General features: G+C 44.1%; 2 protein-coding genes across 7 annotated transcripts in view; one reads left to right on the top strand and one right to left on the bottom strand.

Moving 5' to 3' along the window:
- Window positions 1–14,164, bottom strand: part of SYNPO2L (synaptopodin 2 like) — a 41,818-nt gene extending 27,654 nt beyond the window's left edge. Inside the window, exons 1-2 of one of the 2 annotated variants that reach the window (XM_074830660.1) lie at window positions 14,112–14,164; window positions 12,429–12,672 (exon numbers count right to left, since the gene is read on the bottom strand). In XM_074830660.1, the coding sequence (XP_074686761.1) occupies window positions 12,429–12,533 (105 nt within the window). In that variant the 5' untranslated portion in view covers window positions 12,534–12,672; window positions 14,112–14,164. Of the gene's footprint in view, window positions 1–11,339; window positions 11,355–12,428; window positions 12,673–14,111 lie in introns of those variants that run through there. The other variant, XM_074830661.1, reaches the window with a different exon arrangement.
- Window positions 14,165–14,890: 726 nt separating this feature from the next.
- Window positions 14,891–22,008, top strand: part of SEC24C (SEC24 homolog C, COPII coat complex component) — a 38,611-nt gene continuing 31,493 nt past the window's right edge. For 4 of the 5 annotated variants that reach the window (XM_074830659.1, XM_074830658.1, XM_074830657.1 and 1 more), the window contains exon 1: window positions 14,891–14,962. The gene's annotated coding sequence lies outside the window, so the exon portion shown is untranslated. Of the gene's footprint in view, window positions 14,963–15,437; window positions 15,455–22,008 lie in introns of those variants that run through there. The other variant, XM_074830656.1, reaches the window with a different exon arrangement.

The following is a 22,008-nucleotide window of genomic DNA, read 5'->3' as shown; positions in this document are numbered from 1 at the left end:
CTGCAGGACTTTGCAGCAAGTGTTTGGGATTCCCAGGCAGGGAGGGTCATGCTGCACTGCCTGCTGCTGCTTTAGGCACCTTCAGATCAGATTAGGCTGGTGGGCACAAGCTGCCCCATGAGGGCTAAGGAATGTGAGCAGGCAATGCACTTCTTTTATGGTTAGTAAAGATGCTGGCTCTGGCTTGGTCTGTGCTCAGATTTTACCTGGCTGGCAGAAGGCCCACGCACTAAAGCAACTATAGTTATTTCAGTGCTGTTGCAGGAGCCTGCAAACTAGCTCTATAATCCAGGACAGGACTTCTCCCTGTCTCCATTCCTCTTCGGGAAAACAGGACAAGGTCTCTTCCAGCTCAGGAAGAGACCTACAGAGTCTGAAAATAGCCCATAGATGTTCTTGGCTATCAGTCTCCCACGTGTTTATAAACCCCTCCCTGGAAGTTTATGAATCTACTTCCCAGGGGCAGAGGGAAACAAAGTATTCACAGCTTCATTTTAATGATAAACCCCTACCCCACTCCATTTGCCAGAGAGGAAAGCAAAGGGGTTAAAGGCAGAAGAGGATTGTGCAAGGAGAGAATGAAGAAAGCATGTCATACAGAAAGGACAGGACTTAACCCAGAACCATCACAGCAGGGTGCAGTGTGCTGGAGGCTGGAGAGCCTCTGGACAGAGATCAGCACAAGCCTGCCAGTTTTTATAGGACTGCCAGCACGGTGCTGTGGAGACCTTTGATGACAACCCATAGCCTGCACGTCTCGCTCACAGTGAGGGCAGCACTGAGCCTTGGAGGCCCCAGGCCAGGGCAGCTGCCCAGTCCAAAAGCCAGGCTCGCTGCCCATCCTGAAGGTCAGGCTGCCCTCACGCTCAGACACTTGCTCCCCATGTCCAAAAGATGCCCTCTCCTGGGCACCCAGGGAGCCACAGGAAGCGTCACTAACGGAGCTTCTGCTTAGGCTGCAGACAGGTTGGAAGGTGTCACCCAGCAGCTGTTCTGAAGAGATAGGAAAGGATGGGAAAGGTGGCATTTCAAAGAGAAATCCTTTCTGCTTCCTGTAGCAGATCCCTGGAGAGCTTTCTTGTGCAAGTGAGAGACAGCCCCGAGGGACTCTGACAAGTGGTCAGAGCTAGCCCTAGACCTAGCCCTAGGGGACTGCACTGTCAGACCTTCTAGCACATACTGTAAGAACTGACCTCTCCTTCTGGTGGGGGGGCGAACCCCACAAATTCCCTGAGCCTCTTGTAACTAACTGCCTGTTACACTTTGCATTTTGTGCCTCAGTGGACACACTGCCCCATGGCACACCTTGGCTCACATGGGAAGAATGTCCTGTTTAGATTTCATCTGCGTTTAGGGAATCCCAGCTTCAGGGCCTTACTCATTTATGGAAATACAAATCAGTGTGGAAAACTGGAACTATAAAGTAATGAAACACATTTACTCAGAAGATTGTCCATCTCGCTGCCCTCTCAGCAGGACTTAAGTTGTGACAACAGAGCTCTTGTCAAAGAGGTTTGGGTGTCTGCAGTACCTAGGTATATGCACATACATGTGTATGTTTTCTTTCATTACTTTGCTCTCTTCCTCTCATTGATCATATTGAATCAGGTGGGAGGGAAAGGACAGAAGCAGCTGAGGGTAAAAAAGGAAAAGGGTGAAGGCAACAAATGAGGAGGAAAGGAAAAAGAAAAGGTGTTGAAGGGAAGGCCAGTGCTAGGAGAGGCCGGGAAGGCCAGGGCTAGGATCAGGCCTTAGCAGTATAGTACAAGCTTCCTTGTACAGCCCTGGGGAGACAAAAGGATATGCTGATTATTGGACGTGTCTTGGGGCAATTCAGCCTAGCTTTCAGGAACAGAATGCAAAAGAGGAGGGGGTCAGATGCAACTCGGCAGCATCTGTCCTTCAGTAGGGACTATATTTAGATAGTGGTATGTGGGGGGTGAACACACGCTGGGATGCTAAGAATAGAGTAATCCTGATAGTAACTCAGTGGCTTCACATCTTGCCTGAGTACAGCCCAGGGAACCTGTCTTGAAACTTTGCAACCACCCTCCCTGCTGGCCAGCACCGCTTCTTCATAAGAAAGGAAATATGCTGTGGGTAATCAGAAGTGGTTTGCAGTGCCTTTCAGGAATAAGCATAATAGGTTCATGCCCTTGCCTCCTGAAAGCACCTACCACCTTCTCTCACTGGGAGAGCTCAGTCTATATGGTAGGAAGACAAATTACCTTATCAGTCTTCCCCTAATCTCCTAAAATCTTTCCATCAGCAACCTAGCAAACTCAGGCTAAGCCAGAGCTGTATATCAAGTACAATTTATCTTCCCATCCAGTGCTCCTTCCACTCTCCTGTTGCATCTCTCATCACACAGCTGCCCCCCTTCCCTCAGCAGCTACAATGCCATGAGGTCCAACACTCCATGGCAACCTGGCAGTGTTTAAATTTCATTCCCAGCCTTATGTGAAATGTAGTCCTGTCACAGGGTTCCTATGGAGAGGTAAGAACTGCTTTGTTGTAGTATAAAGCAGTATAAAGCATTACCAACAGGGAATGAACTCAGGCAGGAGCCAATCAGCATTTGGGTCTGCTCCTCCCAGAACTTCCTGCTCAGCCAAACCACAAATGCAGTTTCTAGATGCAATAGCAGAAACGAACACCATTCATCTCCTTCTTTCTGAACATCTGTGTTGACATAATTTTGGTTACTGGAACAGTTTTTTTCCTCCAAGGCCTGGGTGTAATCTTTACTTGTGCAAGGAAGGATACCTCTGTGGCTAAATCACTAGAGTGGGATTCAGGAGACCTGTATGATTTTTTGTGTGACCTTGGAGAAAACACTCCAACTATGAGCCATAAATGACAGGAGCCCGCAAATCAGGATGTTTTTCAACAGTCTTCTGCTCTGGCTCTTAAATTTTCTTTGTTTCAGCTGCCCACCTGGACACAGAGATCCAGTAAGATACTTTTTCTATGCCTTGTCTATTAAGTATGTGAATAACATCACATCTTCATGGCAATGCCATATTTTTATTGGAAGCTATTTTACAGGAGAATATTTACTCTAATCCCTTATAATTACACTAGCCATTACAATTACACTTCTCTATTTAGTTTCAATAACTTCCTGACCAAACACCATATTCCTGTTTAAGAGGTAACACTGGATGACTTGCCTCTTGGTAAAGCAGATTCAGTGTCTCTGCAGACCTACTTCACAGGTCATCCACAGTGAAGTTTAATTAGGGAGTCTTTATATAGAGAAAGAAGGGAGAGAACACACCTTTTCTGGGATGAACACAGCAAGGGAGGGTGATGAAAAAAGGTATCTTGAGTGGCAAGACAGACTTGGGTGGCTTCTGGGCAAGGAGTTTAGAGATGAAATTTGGTAGTGACAGAGGATACTGGTGCTGGCCAATCCATTAAGCACATACAACACTACTGTAATAGGTTACCGTCTAAAGTGTACTGGTGAGGGGGATATTGCTATCCCAGTATGGGAAAGGGACAACACCTTCTCTGGTGCACTAGACTTCATTCTGATTTGTACCAGGGGATACAAGCTGATAAAAAACAAATGCAAGCAATAAGGGGTTGTTAGCTTTCTCTCTCTGTTCAAACCAAATACCTTATAAAGAGCATTTTGTCATGATAATACAAGGGGGGGAAGAGAAAAACAAGTCCAAACAATCCACCTTTGCCTAAGCAGAAAGTTTAGCACAGGGCTCATTGCTGGGAACAAGTATCTAGTCAGAGTTGGCTGCAGGTAGATAAAAAGAGGCCCTATCTCCATGGCCTTTTGTTACTTGATGGGACATTAGCTGGAAAGTGAGTGAAGTGTAATACCAATGACAAGGAATTATGCCACACGTACTAGAATAGACACTAAAAGTACTTGATAAGCATTTTACTCTCAACAGAGTAAACAGCAGGATATCAAGGGGTTTCTATATGAAGCAAGGATTCAGAAGGAACAGATTTGTTTGTCAAAAAGCAAGAGCCCCAGTGCCCACATCTAGCTGCTGGGACAAAAGTTCGGAAGAAACATGCTTATACACGTCCCATGTAGGTCCTTTTCTAGAGGCTCAGCCTTGCTCCTTTTGACATAAAAGATTTTAGGAGTAACATCTAAGGAAATTATAGCTCGTAAGCAAATATAGCCACCAAAATGTCTCTTTACAGGGACAGGCACCAAACTGGGTCAGAAGGAGAGTGCCTTGAACAGAGGGCAGAGTCATCCAGAGACATGGCTTCAGTCCTCCAGAACAAGGTGTTCTCAGCCTTAGCACTGCATGCTGGTACTGTGCTCTAAAGAGCAGTGAGGATATGCAAGCTCTGAATAAAAACCTTACTCAAAGGACTCTTTTCAGCTGCTACCAATTGTTGAACAGCAGCAGCCCAAAGTATAACATGCCTCCACTGTATTTATGGTGAGACAGGGCAAACTAGAAGACATACCTTCTATTATTTTGATAGAATGAGGATACGGTCCAAGACAAAAAGAGACTTATGTTTGCAAAAAGTTATTGTACACAACATTCATCGTATTTACAAGTGTGGGTTACTGTACCAAGAAACAGCACTCACCAGCTCTAAGAGAGCCTCTCAGCAATTGTCTGAGGAGGATAAGCACCACTGTTCTGCAGCAGCAAGGATAGGATCAGCCACAGGTACAGATTAGACATGCACCCCATTCACCTGAAGGATTCCAGGGGAACTTTGGTACAGAGACCTTCCTGTGCCTTGCAGCATCTTTGTAGGTATCTTGTAGGTATGAACGTACAGGATAAAACAGGCTCAGCCTTCACCAACGTATTCAGTAGTTCTGGCAAGCAGCAAGTAGCAGGTTGAATAATGCCAGTGAATGAACCTGGGCTCTGGACTGCAATTGTCTGTAGCATCAAAGTGTTGAAATGATCCTTGGCACATCTTTGGCTCAGGCCAGCTAATGCTCTCCAGAACAATTTCCAGGCACAGGTTGGGAGCTAGAACAGACCATTCCCAGAGCCACTGCCTGTGGGCAGCTTGTCTGCGGTCATCTTATTTGGGAGAATAGAAGAGGTTAATTGCTGGGCTTCGTTCCACTCTGTAGCAGCTGGCATCAGTGCCAGAGAGTGGTCTCAGGCACATTTAATGCACCAGGTATAGATGTGGCTTGTATAGTTTCACCACAACTGCTGATAGTCATCTGTCATGAGATTCTTCTAGGAATCCTCCCTGCTAATGGGCAAATAGGATGTAAAGACAAAACTGCCTAGACTCTTCACCTCTGCAAGGAGGAGAAGGAAAGCTTTTCTAGCAGTGCCATTCAAACAGGAGTCTTAAACAACTTGTGGAAGCAAAGAGCATGGGGCAGCACATCTGTGGTCACACAGCAGAGGAGAAACCATTCAGGACAGTAACGTGTGAAAGACCTGGAGCCCACATCATACTTTGTCATAGGCATGATTGCCTCATGTCCTTTTAAGGGAAGGTAGGAGGCAAAAATGAATAAATGCAGAGTAAAGTGGCTTGGGCAGTGAGAAAGGAATAGTTTAACAAATGGTTAAAGATTATCTGAGAGTAAACATAGAGTACAAATCAAGATTCTAATAGTTAGAGGGAATGGCATAACCACCGACCCAGTCTGCTCTCTATACTTGTTTTGGGAGGGAGTTCCCATGTAAAGCTACTTCCCTTGCAGATAGCTCCAAGCCCTAGTGAGGCACAAAGAATTGTAAACCAGATCATTAGCTGATACAATCAGCAATGGTGATTTGCAACCACGATAATATGGTTTTCTGTTTAGGCCACCATCATTGTCTGTGAGGTCTTATTCCCCCATCTCTGCTGGGAAGGAAGAGCAGAGCTCCCCTTCCAAGCTCTGCACCTTGCTCACTGCTGTCCCTGCACTGTGCAGAGCTTGCAGCTCCTCTGCCAGACAGCAGCCCTGGAGCCCCCCACATTCTTGGGCACGTGGTGACTGCTGGGCCCAGCTGCTCCTTGGAAAGTTCCACCAGCGCCGCAGCCTGCGCTCCCTCGCTGGCAGCCAAGGGTGGCACCTGCCTAAGTCCCGACAGGCCATAAAACATGTCCAGGAGCACTCCCAAAGCTGCTTGAGGAACTCCTTCTGCAGCACTGGCAGACATATTCGGCCCTCCAAAACCAGCATTAGTGACTGCTATAGACTAGGCTGTCAGGAGTACTTTTTTAGGTGTGACAGTAAACACTTGTGAAAACAGATAAAGAACAGCCTGCCCACTGAAAAGGGGAGAGGAAGAGAAAGTGCTTGCAAATCTGGAAGCCATCAGACCTATTTGGGTTAGAGCTGGCACCTCCATCAGGAAAAATGTCACATGAGCAAAGGTGAACAGGACAGAGCAGCCAGGCCGTGGGTCACAGGGACTGGTGGCACGACATACAGGCAGCAAGGATATCTGCCACAGGAGACAGTAGAAACAGTGAATTGTCAGCAGGGAAACATACAGGAGAAAGTGGGGATATGTGAGAAAGAGGTAAAAAGGACGCTGTGATGAATCGCTCCTAAATGGCAAAACAATTCTTGGTTTTAAAAGCTATACAATCCTGTGTCACTGCTTCCCCTAATAATTCACTCCATTGCTGCAGAGTAGCTCTACAGAACAGGGAACCGAAAGGAGTGTTCTGAGTTATCACAGCCAATCCCTCATTATTTCAGATGCCATATTGTTTACTTCAGTTCATAAACTGATTGCAAAAGGTTTTGAGCTCTTTTTCTAGATTGGAAAGTTGTTGCTGAACCTCCCTGGTTAGTCGTTTTATGCACATTTGATCAGTGAAATACTGTCCTGTATTTGAACAGTGCTGCCGGTATTTGCCCAACGTCTATTTGTAGACAGCAATCATATCTTTCAACCTTTTGCTACGTGAAAGAAGCCTTCTCTCCTCCCCTCCTTTTCTATAGCTGTTCTACCTTACATTCATTTTTCTTGAAAGTGGCTGGCTCCATAGGTGTGATATTTCCAGTGAATTCCCACTTGTGCATTAGACAATAACATCAATGCCTTCCTATCTCAGTTAGATACAGCTACCTGAAGCTCATTTGTTTATGTTTGCCTTTTTTAATTCAGAGATGCATCTTTTGCTGTCTCATTATCCTCTTGTGATCCACTAATATGCCCAGGTTTTTCTCCTCTACTATGAGTACCAGCTGGAAAGCTTCCAGTTTCCACTTATTTCTTCAGTATTACTTGTGCATGAGACTATTCTGGAGGTAAAAGTGCCTTCCTTGCTTTGCATAATAAGTAACTGGGTTTCCTTCTCATGGAATAAACCTTGTTTTGCAGCAGGTTCCCTAAAGGCAGGTTTGCATGCACTTGCACTATCTTAAAGCTGCCCTGTTCATCGTCATAAAAATTCTTTCCCTAATATAGTTCTATGTTATGTTTCTACTTTGGTTCATTATAAGCTTATGTATCATTATGAGCTTATGTATCATTATGCTTATGTCCTATCTTATGACTTTTCTCAGACTAGCTATTTTACATTTTGTTTAGTTTCAAGTGTATTTGATACACGTATCCTTATTGCAAAGAAATCTTCCAGGAACCTGATGGTATTGTTTTCCCTTACTCTCTTTTCAGAATGGGTGAAGCTTCATTTATAGCTTCTCCTTGCAAGGAATGCTGTACCTGTCAGGACCATGTACTTTTCCCTCAGCCTTTCTAAAATAAAAATCTTGCTATATATGGATCCTTTTTGTTTCTTGCTTTTATGCTTGTTTTGTTCCTTTCCTGATGACTGTTTCTGGCCAAAGATTTGTTGTGTTGCCATGTGCACCACAGCTACTGAGCTGTACAAAATCAGCTTTATTTTGGTAAGGGGTAGTGTAAAATCCCACTATGCTTTATCTGCTTCACTAGGTAAGACTGAAAAGATTGATTAGGAATCACAATAAGCCAAATATGAATGCACAGTAGTTCAACTGATTCCACTTAAAAGGACATTGCCGTCGCTAAGAACAAAATAAGACATTTTCCTTTCCTTTTTGGGTTCTTTACTCTTTATTTTCCCCTTTATATGTTTCTCTAGTTCTCCATATTCCAATTTGTCCTAATTTCTGCAGAATTATTCATGTCCTCTGTTGATGTTTGGTCCTGCTGTGTATCTGCCTGCTGAACATATCAACATCTGCTGTTCTTTCACCTTTGAGTTGATATTTTAATACAACCCTAATTTAAAAATCATCTATTCTTTCTCACTGAGAGCTCCCCAGACACTAGTAAATTTTCTTTTGCTTCTTCTTTTGTCTCACCCTCCACTCTTACAGTATCTATGAGATACCACATTTTTTATGAGACTGAATTCTTATGGTACCCCTTTAATGTACACATCAGTATCCTATCATTCATATACACATCAGACATTTTTAGCACCTAGACAGAGCAAATGATCGTTTAGGTGGAACAAAATAGTCAGTATGTGCTCTTGTAGGCAAGTTTAAGACAAAAGGAATAGACATTTGCAGTTACAGATCTGGATGCATATAATCAGTTGACATTAATACTAGCATTTCAGTCTTGCTTGCTATTTAAATTTGAGGGTTTTTTCCTCAATATCCACTGGGCAGTGCTGGAAAAAGCAATGTGTGTTTCCCTGATCCTGAGGCAGGCAGAGCTGGTTTGGATCCACAAGGTTACTTGAACATGAAGCTAGTTATATATGGCCCAAGAGGCTGTCCACAAGGTATATCACTTCAGCATTTTGCTCTAGGTGTGTCCCTGAACACATAAACCACAGCGAGTCAGATGGCACAGAAGCTCTGTGGCAGCTGGATCCAGCGTTTGAAGATACAGCTGCTTTTCTACCCCTTTGTGTTGGCTGGTCTGAGGTTTAGAATTGATCCCTTGCTTGGTCAAATGGTTTAAACCACAGCTATGCATCCTTCCAGTCTGTAGAAAAATGGGTTCACACCCCACTTCCAACACTCTAATTTATTTAGTTATGTCCAGTTAAATACTTTGTGCTAGAAAGGACGGTTTAAAATGCATACGCTCACTGTACCTTTGGAGTTAGCTGTAACTTGAAAAAAGTCAGTAATTTAAGCCATCATTGTGAACAGTTTATGACAGAACAATCAAGTAGAGGCCCACCAATGTATTTGAAGAGGATAGAGAATAATGCTGCAAACATTCTAATGTCATTAAATACCATCTCATTAAAAAAAAAGCATACAGCAGACCTGAAGAATTTTCAGGAAAACAAACTACCCAGAACTGCAATGAATGATTGAATTTATCATAATCTCCATATAAAGAAACAATAAAAAGAGGATGAAGATGTAACCTTTAGAAAGAAGAAAGGCAAGAAGACCTGTGACTGTGTAAATTGATCATGTAAGATGATGAATTATGCAGGGATTTGTAATACAACAGGAACAACTCAAACAGGAAATCCCACTTTGTGCAATATTTAGTCTTTGGAATGCATGTCTGCTTGATGTTATCAAATCTTCATTAGGAAACCATATAAGATTTAGACACAAATTTAGCTGTTCACAGATAATTATCTGTTTATGTGTCGGGTAAACCACCAGGACTGTCAATTCCTATGTACTTTATAGGGCCTGCTGATAATCAGCTGGGGTGAAAGAATTTCCGTCCACATTGCATTACCAGAAAATCAGGTCCATTGGTGAAGTTTACAATTTCCTCTGAAACACTTGCAGGAAACACAAAAGAAACAGGAATCAGGAAATGGAGTGACCATTAACCTAGTCTGGTCTAGCAATTCCAGCATCTCCACATAACTATGATGTATACTGTTTATATATAACTTGTTATACTTGATTCATTGCCACTTACCAGGCCCAAATTAGCTTTTTATCACTCTTTTTCATCCAGAAAGGTACATAGAAACAATTTGACTTGGCGTCCAAGTGTAAGCATCTTTCCTTAGTGACTGTGATTCTTCTAGTCTAGAAGTTGAAATTGCCTAAAGTGACAGGAATCCCCTGAGACACCAACTTTATCCACTCAATTATCTCCTGGCACCTATCAGATATTCATGCCTGTATCTCCTATCACATTTTCTCCACATTCAGCCATGTTCCTGTTCTGTCCTTCTCCATTCTGTCCAAACAGGTTTTGCTGTAAGAACCAAAGCACTAATATTTCTGTTCTGCTAAGCTAAAGTTTTCCTGGTCTCATATGAACACTTCTCTTTCTCCCCAAGAGTCCTTTCGTTTACAGCAATCAGCTTACTAACAGACTCTCTCATTTATCTAATCTGTCTTTCCATACACGCACAACACATCCTTCACCGTACTAATGAACACTGTGTTGTTATTTGACCTTACCTCTGCTGGGCAGACTCAATCTCAGTGACACCTCCCTCTGACCACACTTCCCAGTGCTGCCCAATGGCACTGACCTCCTGGATGGAGGACGAAGAGAGTGAATTGCTCATCCAACAGGAGTCCCAGCTCTAACAAACCAATAGAGAAACAGACAATACTGCCCTGTTTCTCTATGCTGTATCATATGGCTACAATCTCTGGTCAGGCTTCTTAGCCATGGGACCATTCCCATCTTTGGCTCCTAAAACATCCAGACGGACAGCACTAATGATGTTAGAGGTTTGGAAGATGCTTTGCCGGCAGCATTTTGGTCCAGGCTTCATCCTGCTGATGTCAATAGCAGAATCCTAACTGCAGAAGAATGAAGAGTTGATCTTTCAACTCAAAGAGCTGAAAACTAAGATTTGAACTTCTACTCTCTGCATAGTAAGAGGAGGACAATTTGGTTATTTCATGACTCCTGGGGGTGTATTCTCTTCTAAGCAGTTTACATTCAGATATGATCTACTGGGTTCCTGGTAAGGTTTAAATGCCGTTGCATTTAAGACAGTATCTATGGTCACCTGGATGCCATGAAATTCTGGACAATAATAGCCCAAAATTATAAGTATAATTTCAAAGTCCTGCTTGAAGAATGACATATATTTTGAGCCTCAAATGCATTTGTATCAATTTTCCATAATTATTTTTTTTATGCAGTATCCAAGTATTGTAAAATATATATATATTTGTATTGCTAGACTTAAGGTATGACACCCAGTCCTGGGTGACAGCTACTTCTACTTAATACCTTTCTGGAAGTGTTACTAATCCTTGAGCAATATCTCATTCACCTTAAGGTAATGGCTAGGTCTTGCTGCTGTTCAATCCTAAGTAATCTCTGTGAGACATCCAGTACCTCCTCCCTCTTCAGTCCTAGTTTCTTGTCTACTTGGGGAAAAACAAGAGTCAAAACAATCCTAGACCCTACAGAGTTTATGTGGACGCTGAAAATCCCATTTTCCTAACAACCACTGATGCCAGATACCTGTTTCAAGGATATTGATTCTTCCTCTTCAGCACCTGAAGCTCTACAAGTACATGCAGAAGTTGTTTTCCTGGAGAAAAATCATCTTTCTCTATGTAAGAAACATCCACTTCAGGGCCAACTATGGGATTCCAAACCATTTGGCAGAAGTCACACAAAAACAGTCCTTGACCTGGGGTGAGCCAAGTGACACAGAACATTTCATTTTAAAATTCTCTGTCAGAGGCACAGTCTACTTAAGGAAACAGAGGGAGCTGGGCATAGCATTTTTTCATTCCTGCTGCTGGGTGCCTTCCAGTGAGACATCCCAAGATATCATTGTGTCAAGGCTAATGCAGCTGTTAAGAGCTTAATAAACAGAGGACTTTTTTTCCTAATTTTTAAGCTACTCAGTAGTCTTTATGAAAAGCGGACAGTAACAGCTGCTTATCAAGAGTACTGCAACTCAAGGTTTATTCCTTATTTCATCTCCCATCCAAACAACTGCTTTTCTTCAATTCTTGAAATGGAACCAATCAATATTTGCTGCTTAGATCATCAAAAATATTCACTTCAGACAGTATTGAGAAAGTTTCACCAATAGAAGAGACCCTAAGAAATGTGCATCTATTTTGAAAGCTGGAATATAGTAATGAAGTGTTAGGGACAGTTGAACTGAATTACAAATATGGCTTTTGTTGCTTTAAATAATTTTTTCTTTAGTTGGATGTCTTACAGAAGTACTTAAGTTTTCATATTTGAGCCCTTTTTCCTGCCCTGTCACTGTGGTTATATCTCTACTGACAACTGGAGAGAGTTGTACAGATTATAACATGTCTGAGCTGTACAGACCTGCACTGAAGCAGGTCTTCACCTGACACTTGTCTCTACCTCAATAGCATCTATTTCAGGACCCATATCCCATCCCACACTCTGCTTGACCATTCCACCCAAGTCTTCCTTTTAAGATCTGCTGCCACAGTAAGGAGTTCCTGCATTCCTTAACAGTAGTGAAAGATGCCCGGCTCAGTAGGGATATCTGAGTTCAGCAGTGTGGGAAAGAAACAAGTCAACAACTCTGCCCTCACAGTTCACATCTCGAGGTCCTACCTTTGACACTTGAAGGGGCCTTTTCTGCTCTGAGCCCCCTTGCAGCCTGAAGCCCCAAGGGGCACCTCCAGACAGAGTGATGAGCATTTCTTCTTCAGCTCCCATGATTTCTGTGCTTTGGATATTTTGTCTTCCCAACTTCAAAACAGACTCCAGTTCTTAACAGGCGGTATCTTCTACTCCCATCTTCACAGTTCACACCACGACTCTCCGGTCCCCCAAAAGGCCCTCTGCTCACTTTCTCCTTCAAGTTAACACACACACAAGAGGAGAGTTGAGACTGTCAAGCCCAGTCTTCCCTGCTCTTCTGGACTCTCAGCTGCTGCTCTGCCTATGATTAGACATTTGATTCTGCTCTTGGTAAGGGGCCAGAGTTGTCATACACACATGTCATGTCAATCTCACCCTCTGTGCCCCCCCATACACACCATGGATCTCTCATCGAAGCGTGGCTGAAAATAGCACACCTCCTGTCTCTCCAGAGCTTTGTCTGACACTCTTAAAGCTGGAAGCATTTCAGTAAAAATTTTATTTCCACTTCCCATTCGAAATGCAAATCCTAGAGTCACCAAGCACTCAGGATTCATTAGCATGAGTTTCACGCAAGGACATGACATAGGCACAAACTTCTACTAGCACCTGACCCTGAGAAACTGCACCAAGCTTGCAAGTGATGTGCTCTCCACTTGTGTGTTCCCTGTGCAGCTAGTGTTACTACACAGTAGCACTATCTGTCTGCCCTGAAAACTACAGGCAGACTATAGATGTAATGTGCTCCCTCTGCAGCTTGCTGCTCCCTGACATCTCCTACAGCCACTCCTAATATTAGACACTGGGACCAGAATAGCCAGGATTAGCTACACAGGTGGGATTCAAACAGTTCTGTGCAGGGCACTGTGTATATAGACTCCCCAATGGCCAAGAGAATGGCTTTGCACCCAGGCGCAAAGAGAATCTGAGAATAATTTGGGTTGGAAGGGACCTTTAAAGGTCATCTAGTCCACCCCCCCTGCAATGAACAGTGACATCTTCAACTAGATCAGGTTGCCCAGAACCCTGTCCAACCCGACCTTGAATGTTTCCAGGGATGAGGCATCTACAACCTCTCTGGGTAACCTGCTCCAGTGCTTCACCACCCACATTGTAAAAAACTTCTTCCTTATATCTCATCTAAATTTACCCTCTTTTAGTTTAAAGCCATTACCCCTTGTCCTATCACTACACCCCCTGATAAAGAGTCCCTCCCCACCTTTCCTGTAGGCCCCCTTTAAGTACTGAAAGGCTGCAATAAGGTCTCCCCAGAGCCTTCTCTAGGCTGAACAGTCCCAACTCTCTCAGCCTGTCCTCATAGGAAGGATGTTTCATCCCTCTCGTTTTCATGGTCCTCCTCTGGACCCACTCCAACAGGTCCATGTCTTTCCTGAACTGTGGAGTCCACAGCTGGATGCAGTACTCCAGGTGGGGTTTCACCAGTGTGGAGTCCTTCACTGTTTTCTCTTCAGGACCATGACACACAAGACCTCCTGGCTATCCCAAGCCACCTTAATCCCTTGCAGTTGTAAGAGAAATAAAATCTATGTTCCCCCTTTGCTACAGGGCTTAAAATATAATTTTCTGTTAAGATCCAGAGGACAAACATCTCTTCCTTATTCTGAATGTGCTTAGCTTTAACAAATACCTTACCCATCTCTGTGACACCCTTGCACCCTAACATTCAAAGGAAGCAGTTTTGCTGGGACCCCATTGCTCGGTTGACTACTCCATTGCCAGTATTACACCACCACCCATCCAGTGCCATTGCACGGCGCTGGTGGGCGCACACCAACCGAACGTTACCAGCTAGTGAACAACTCCTGCACCACCACTGCGCTTCGGGGCAGAGCTGGCCCTGGCTGCCCCCCTGTCGCGGTCTGTCCCGGGCAGGCCGCCGGCAGCCCACACGGCGAACAGCGCCATGCCCGGCGCGGGCAAAGGCTCAGCAGCGCCTGGCGGCGCACCCGGCCCGCCCTCAGCCGCTCTTGCAGCAAAACGCTCGCTCTCGGGCTGTGCAAGCTACCGAGAAAACGGCCCCAGCGGCCCCGTAAGAGCCCTCCCGCCCCGCTCGGGGCTGCCCTGGGCCCAAGGGACGCGCACATCGCCCGTCGGGCAAGCGCGGCTCCGGCCTGGGCGCCCCGGGCCGGGCCGGGCCGGGCCCATCAGCGCAGGCCGGCACTCCCGGACGGCCGCCGAGCGACGCCACGGCGCGCGAGCGCTGCCGTAACAGGCACACATGGCCGGGGAGCGCGGCCCCTGAGGAGCGCCCCCGCAGTGACGTCAGCGCCCACGAGCGGAGGCGGTGCGCGCGCGCGCTCCCCGCCTCACGGCGTCTGCGCCGCATCCGGGCTCTGCCGGGCGGGGCGCGGCGGCGGCCGGGGGTTGGCGGGGAGTGCGGACGTGGCAGGCGGCGGGAGGGGGAGCGGCGCTTCCGGGGGAGCGGCGGGCCCGGGAACCGGAAGCGGGCCCGGCAGCAGCGCCGGGAGCGGTGGGCAGCGGCGGTGAGTGAGGCCGTGGAGCGGCTTCGCGGCGAGGGGGGGGCTCCGGGCCTGCCAGCAGCGGCCGCACTGGTGACTGGGGCGGACGGGCGGGCGGCTGGCACCGCGCCCGGCGGCCCGGCTGGGGCCCGAGGCGCCGCTGCCGCTTCCTTCTCCGCCAAGGAGCTGCGGCCTGGCGGCGCCGAGCCGGGTGGCCCGTCGGGCCCGCCGTGCCTGCGCGCCACGCCCGGCCCCTTCAGGGGTCCGGGTCTTCCCCGGTAACCTGTCAGAGCGGGAGCGCCCCGTGCCGCCAGCGGCCCGGCCTGGCCCAGCGGGTGCCGGCATGCGGGGCCGGGGCCGGTTGTCGGCGGGGCATTCTCTAGGGCATAGGCTGCCCCGAGGGGAATCGTCGGCGTCCCGGTGTGGTGCGGCGAGTCCCCGGGGCTACGAATCGGGCCGTCGGTCCCTCCCGGAGAGCCGAGCGCTTTTTTTCGGCCCGGGTGTGCTGTGAGGCAGGTACCCCCTCTGCAACGTCCCTAATCCGCGCTTCCTTCCCCCAGTGTTTGTGTTGCGCTGTTCGAGGCTTATAAATGGTGGTCATCTAGTGTGGAGACCTAGCGACTGAGTTTTGTTGGATTTGGTAGTAAAACTCAGCGATTATCTGTCTCTGGCTTTGAAAAAGGAAGGAGGAAAGGAATAGAGACAGCATGACCAAAATACAAGTGTAGTCTTGAAAAAGCAGTTATATGAGATGGACTCTTGCTTTCCATGCAGATGGTGCTTTAAACATGTTTGTTTCGTATCATTGGAGTTTGCTTTCACTCTTTCTGAGCAATGCTCATTAGAGTAGAATGAAGGTTAGTTTCATTTCTTTTTATTCTTGAGATGTACTTGAGTATTTTACAGTATATGTGTGCGGTGTCTTAGCTCTGAAATCTTTGTCAGAGAGGCTTTGCAAAACCATCCAAACTGGGTCTCCTTGGTAACTGTCACACTGTAGTTGAAGTTCAGTTTAAATTTCCTGGTTGATAGAAGTGGTTGCCAAAACAGGTAAATTGTTTATACCCACACCAGAAGTTATCCACTAGAGTTAATACTCATATTGTCATGCTAAAATACAGATTTTTTTCAGTTTGATACTCAGTGTTGATTTTTAGCCATTAATGTGATAGTTCCATAAAAATATGTTTAGATCCTTTTCTGTTACTGGGTTCCTTAGCCAACTCTACCAGACGTGGGGGGGATGTTAGAGGGAGTGAAATCACCATCTGAGACATAACATACAATGCCTTTTTTTGTTGTTGTTGTTTACGAGCAGTGTAAAATCACACCATTAGAATGACTTGTTGCTGATTTTGTTCTGAAGTCTTTACTGTTTATTAATATGAAGTTGTTCTGAGTAGGTTTAGGCAACTCTGACTTTAACCTTTTGTTTCTTCTTTTTACCCCCATCTTGTAGAGTAGGTGTTTTGGTTATGGGGTGGATAGAAATATACATGGCCTAAAACTCCAGAGCCTTTCTCTTTAGAGGAGACTTACCTTTGGTCATGTATATACACTGTCTGTGGAAGCATAAGCATTTCTATCAGTTTTTGTGTGGAAAAGATTCTTGCCTCTACCCTTTTCTGCCTAAAGCTGTACCACTCAGGATTCTTCATTTCTGTAGGTAGGCTGTGAAGTGAGTATCGATATATGGAATATTTCTTAATATGCTGTGACATTCACTCCAGGTTCTGATTTCGTGGCTGAAAGCTGAGTTACAGCAGTAAACAGATGTCCAAGAGTTGTTTGATACTTGTACCTCTTTGAATGTTTTCTCGTGCTACTGTAGGGCTATATTTTCTTCCGGTAACACTTATTATCAGAAGGAGGGTCAAAAATCCAAGAAAGAATTGAGGGTTGGCTAAGGAAGGGCAAGGTACAAAGAGTGACTAAAAGTGATCAACAGCAAGGTCTCCACAGAAGAGAGAAGTTGGATGTGTCTTGTTCTTTAGATTTGAAAAGCTTTATTAGTGATGAATTGTGAAGATAGAACTTGTTCTTCTATGTTCAGCAATTTGTTCACTGTTGACATAGAAAGCACTTAAAGACAGTGTAAACTGGGCAGTATGTGTTAGGAAAAGCTTTTTTCTTTCTTGCAAGCAATGGGAATTGCGTAATGCATGTCTGTGTAGAGGAAGTCAGAGTACAGAAATTTTGGATGAAAGATGGTCAGTGTTACAACGTATGTGAAAAAAAACTTGTTTAGCAGTATAACGTGTTTCTTAGTCTTATTCTATATATTCCTATTCATTCATTCTTCATTCTGGCCTCTTCCCTAAACTTTAAACTCCTTTTGTAACTTTTCCTAATCAATTATACTTGTGCAAAGTTCACAGAAGTGAGTCAGATAACTTCACACGTTGTAACATGTATGCGGAGCTAGCAAAGGAAGAGAGAAATCTTTCACCGTGATTTTGCTGATGTTATATTTTCAGTGACTTTTGTCTTCACAGGGTTGCTCTCCAGAGGCAATCCCCATAACTGAGCACTTCTGAAATATTTTCTTAGAGCTTTATTACAGAGATAGAGATATAAGTCAGTCCCACAAGGAGACCTAAGTCAACAAAGAATGTAAAATGTTGTTGAAGTAGAAAATCTGGTGGTGGTGGCAGGGGTTGGAAATAGTGATAGGTTTAAGGTTAGGCCAAGACTAAGTGTTTTTTCTGTTGAGTTTTTAACCACTTTCACTCTCGTAGCTTGTATGTTGTATTGGACCTTGCCCAAGATAATGAATCAGCCTAACAAAACAGGGTTTAATGTGGCCCTTCTTTAGAAGAACATGGAAGTGATTACACCTTAGATGTGAACCATGATTTTTATGTCTTGAAGCCTGACAGTCCTCTTTGAATCAGCCCAGGAAAGACTGGGCTGCAAAAATCTGCTCCAGTGCCTGTTGTGTCAAGGAGTTCTAGCAGCTAATCTATTTTTTCTTCTCCTGAAAGTGTCTTCAAAACTATGGTGGCTTCTGGACTTTCACTGATATTCAATTGTAAAGTTTCATTTTGAAAACTGTGTCTTTTACCTCTCATCAACTGTTAAAACATGTTTCCAGCAGTAATTCAAAAGGCATAGATGAAGAAAATATTACCTATGGTGTGACAAGCTGAGAGTCTGCCCAGATGGAAAGACAGAACACCACAAAAATACAACCAAATAGGAGGGGCAGTTCCAATAGTGCCATTTGGATTGATCTGGACAAATGTATGGAAGGCATTTGTTATAATGGCCTGAGCGTTTCCAGATCAGTTGCCAGTCTCTGACTTCCAGGATATGAACTTCTCTTCTAGGATTTTCTGTAAAAAAACAAACCAGGAGTTTCTTTTATCTGAAAAGAGCCAAGTGTTCCATGAGTGCTTGTAGAGGACCTAGTCAAGCTGTTGGTGAAACAAAAGCAAGGACATCTGCCTTTCAGAATAGTGTTCTTAGTTCCAGAGTCTAAGCTTTTATAAGAATAGCATAACTTTGCTAATTCTTCAGAAAATTGCAGAATGGAAGCATTAAAAGCACTGTAGGTAATATCCTGAGTTGGTGTCTGAGGGTGCTCATTGTCCCCTTCTGTCCCATCTTTTGGATATGGTTTTGATTTCTGTGTTCAGAAATTAAGTAGACATATTTCCTTCAGTTACAGCATAACACAGGAGGCCATGCTGTTATTTTGGGTTTTTTTTTTAAGGATCAGTCTTCCCAAAAGTTGAAACAAACAAGCCTTTTATTTTACCAGGACTAGTAAAAAAAGCACTAGCATCTTTCTGAAGGAAAGTAATTTTGCTGTATGCATTTCCTTTAGAAGGCGATCAAGAACTGATGAGATCAAGCTTTTCGGTTTCAAAAGGGAATTAACAGTGAACGCAGACCATAAAAAATGATGAATAGGCAGTTTTCAGTCATCTGGGAGATTTGCTGATTGAAACAAGCTCATATGAATCACTAGGTTTTTAAAAAAAAAAAAAAAAAAACAGACCATAAAAACTGCACTGTAGTCTGCTTTGTTTGGATACTAAGGAATCTGGAAACTATTGTAAAAGTTAAAAGATCCCCACCCCCATATGACTGTGTATTTTTTTCCCATCAGTTTGTTGCTGATCATCACTGGTTGTCTGTCTTGTATAACAGCTTTCCAGTATGAATTTTAGCTGTGTAACTATTTTGACCGAAGCTTCCATTGTCAACTGCCATTATACAGAGGAATAGAAAACGATATAGAGTGACTGCTTCATGCTTTGCAAGAAAATTGTTTGTTATTTATAGTAATGACCATTTGTTGTTGTAATATTTTCCCAATAGCATGGGCCCTGCTTATTTGAGCTTTGTGTATCGTAACTGCTGAGTAGTGATATGATGTTTGACAGCATGTTTTACTATTATGTTTGGTTTAGTTTTGGTAATGTGTTACTACATGCAAAGGAATACCCTCAGTATTTTTATCAAGTGAAGCAGCCTCTTTTCTCCATTTCTCCCTATCTAGTGTATGTATTTAATTCTTTCTGTGACTTTTATTTTTCCCTCTTCATGTCGTAAGACAGCATAAAATTCTTCCTTTCCCATACCTCTTCAAGTGACCAGGTTCTAATCTGCATATATTTTTTTTGAGTGGAGACAGAATGAATGCTGTTTGATACAAATGACTTGTATTGAGGGAGAAGGAAAATGGACTCATTCTCTGCCTTCTCCTGGCCCTGCCCTTTTGGATATTCCGCATCAGTGATGAGCAAGCATGTCACGTCACTAGCCTTACGTTTAGAGCAAGTCGAGCAACTGAAATAACGAAGCAGCCTTTTCCCCAGCTTCAGCACTGGGCTTGTTCTTGAGATCTCCTCCTCCTTTCCAGCTCCCTTGTTGACCCTCTGCCAGTATAGAGCAAGCATCACTTGTGCTATGGTGGAGATTAGCCTGTGCTGGATGCCACATGGGCTAGCTAAAGGTCTGAGGTATATCTGCCTTTCAGTTGGGACACTTGAGTTAGAAACATCTAAAAAAATTTTAAAAAAACCTTCTCCTGCCCTGTAGTAATTCCTTGCTCAAACAGTAGATTTTTGTCGGTGTAACTTGTGAAGAGTGTCTTAATGATTATAGCTCAGGAGGTATCCTGCAGGATGCTACTGCTTTGCCTGCAGCTCTTCCTGGAGGAAAGACCTGTTTGTAGGAGCAGTGACTAGAAGCCAGGTGTCCTCATGCACAATCCAATAAGCAATAACCAGGGGCAGGAAGAAGAGAAAGCAGCCCTCCTGCCTTGCCATGAAGCCCTGCCTGGATGTTCCAAGATCTGTGGGTAGAGTAGTCATCTTACTGCGTTCTCCCTTCCCTTTACCTTTGCAGGAGGAACTCTTCTGCTTTACTGTTTGCACTGAACAGGAGGTGGTTGGGGGTAGGTCTGTGATTGAAATGTGGTAACGCCTGCCTGGGGAGGAAGAGGTTAACCTTCAGGGGAGCTTGGGAAGGGAGCAGGTCCCAAAGTCCAGATTTCCTGGCCCCATGTCTGGTCAGGTTAGACTGTTCTGCAGAACTAAGTCAAAGGTGTTGTGGGAAACCAAAATCTTTAGAAATTACTCTCTTGCTGTCATGTTTATCATGTGTAATAATGATTAGAAACACTGCAGTCTGATCAAAAATTCTGTCACGCTGTTGTAAGCTGTTGCAAATAACATTATATCTTACTTTCAAGAGCAAATTACCTTTAAATATTTAAGATAACTTTTTTTTCTAAACAAAAGCCCTATCATTACTTTTACACAGCTTGAAGAATAAAAATATAAAACTTCATCTATTTCCTTTCATATAGTTTAATATCTAATTTCAGAGTAAGCATTAGCATTCTTAGTATTGACATTTGTCATGTTTAAAAGCTGTAGGAGATTAAATGGAGTATGTGTATATTATGCTAGCTTTCTTCTGTAAATAATTAGATCGCTGTGTTGTGATATATGTATTTTCCCTTTTATATATGTGGATCTGAAAGAATTTCTATGTGGATGGTTCTTATAAAGCTGTGGTTATTTTAGTATCTTTGCTGTACAAATGTGGTGTCAGTTGTTGAAATAATTCTTTGACGCCATGTTTTTGGTAATGTGAAGAACCAACCTTAGCATTGATTGGCATGCTTTCATCAACGTGTAAGCAAAACAGCTCGGGTGTTTGTTATCTACTTGAGGTAAGCTGTAGATTCCTCGTTGGGATTTGCCTCAACTGGCTCGTGGCTGTGGCAGCTGTATGTCTCCTCTGTGTTAAGATCTACTATGTATCTTTAATGCACAAGTTCATCGTAGGGTTTGGAGCAAAATATGAGGGCAACATTAATTACTTGCTCTACCGTAACTTTGCATTTTTATATAAACTGGAGGTTTTTAGTAAAAAATTGTTCTAAACACACACTTCTTTACAGTGTTAGTGTAGATAGTCTTAGCTGAAGAGGGTAACAGTGACATACGGAGTGTCCAGAGGAGTACAGGGGATGCAAAATGTCCTTGAGAAATAGACCAGAAGAGAATCTCCTGCCCATGAAGTCATCTCCTTGGCTCTCCACAACTCAAGGGCTGTGAGGCTTAGCTGTCTACTTGGTACCCTGGTATTGTAAGAATTGCCTGCTTGGTTTGGGGTCTCCCAACAGCAATTCTGTTTTTCTCTTTACAGAGTTAGTCTATCTCTTTATACAGTTAGAGGAATTGGGAATCTGTCTGTTAAGCGAGATTTCTTGCATAACTTTGCTAAGAAACATCTCTCCTGTCTCTGATGCTCTGTTCCAGGTCTTACATTTTTGTATAACTCCTTTAGGGGACATCTTTGCCTGCAATGCTTTTCCATTTTAAAAGTATTTCTTAGGTGAATGTGCTGCTTTTGGTACATCTTCGTTTTCTGAAATTTATGTATGTAACAAGAACTTTAAATCGTCTGTTGTTTAAAAAGCTAAAAAACCCTATACTCGGTCCTGTTCTGGATTTGATCAAACACTTCAAGCAGCAGCCTTTGTGGATGGTGAAGTGTGTGAAAGCTGAACTTGTTCAGTGTTACTGAAGTGTTATGTTAAGGAATCT

The sequence above is a fragment of the Strix aluco genome, chromosome 7 (genome assembly GCF_031877795.1).
Source record: "Strix aluco isolate bStrAlu1 chromosome 7, bStrAlu1.hap1, whole genome shotgun sequence".
NCBI lineage: Eukaryota > Metazoa > Chordata > Aves > Strigiformes > Strigidae > Strix > Strix aluco.
This window is presented reverse-complemented; position numbering and strand designations above follow the sequence as displayed.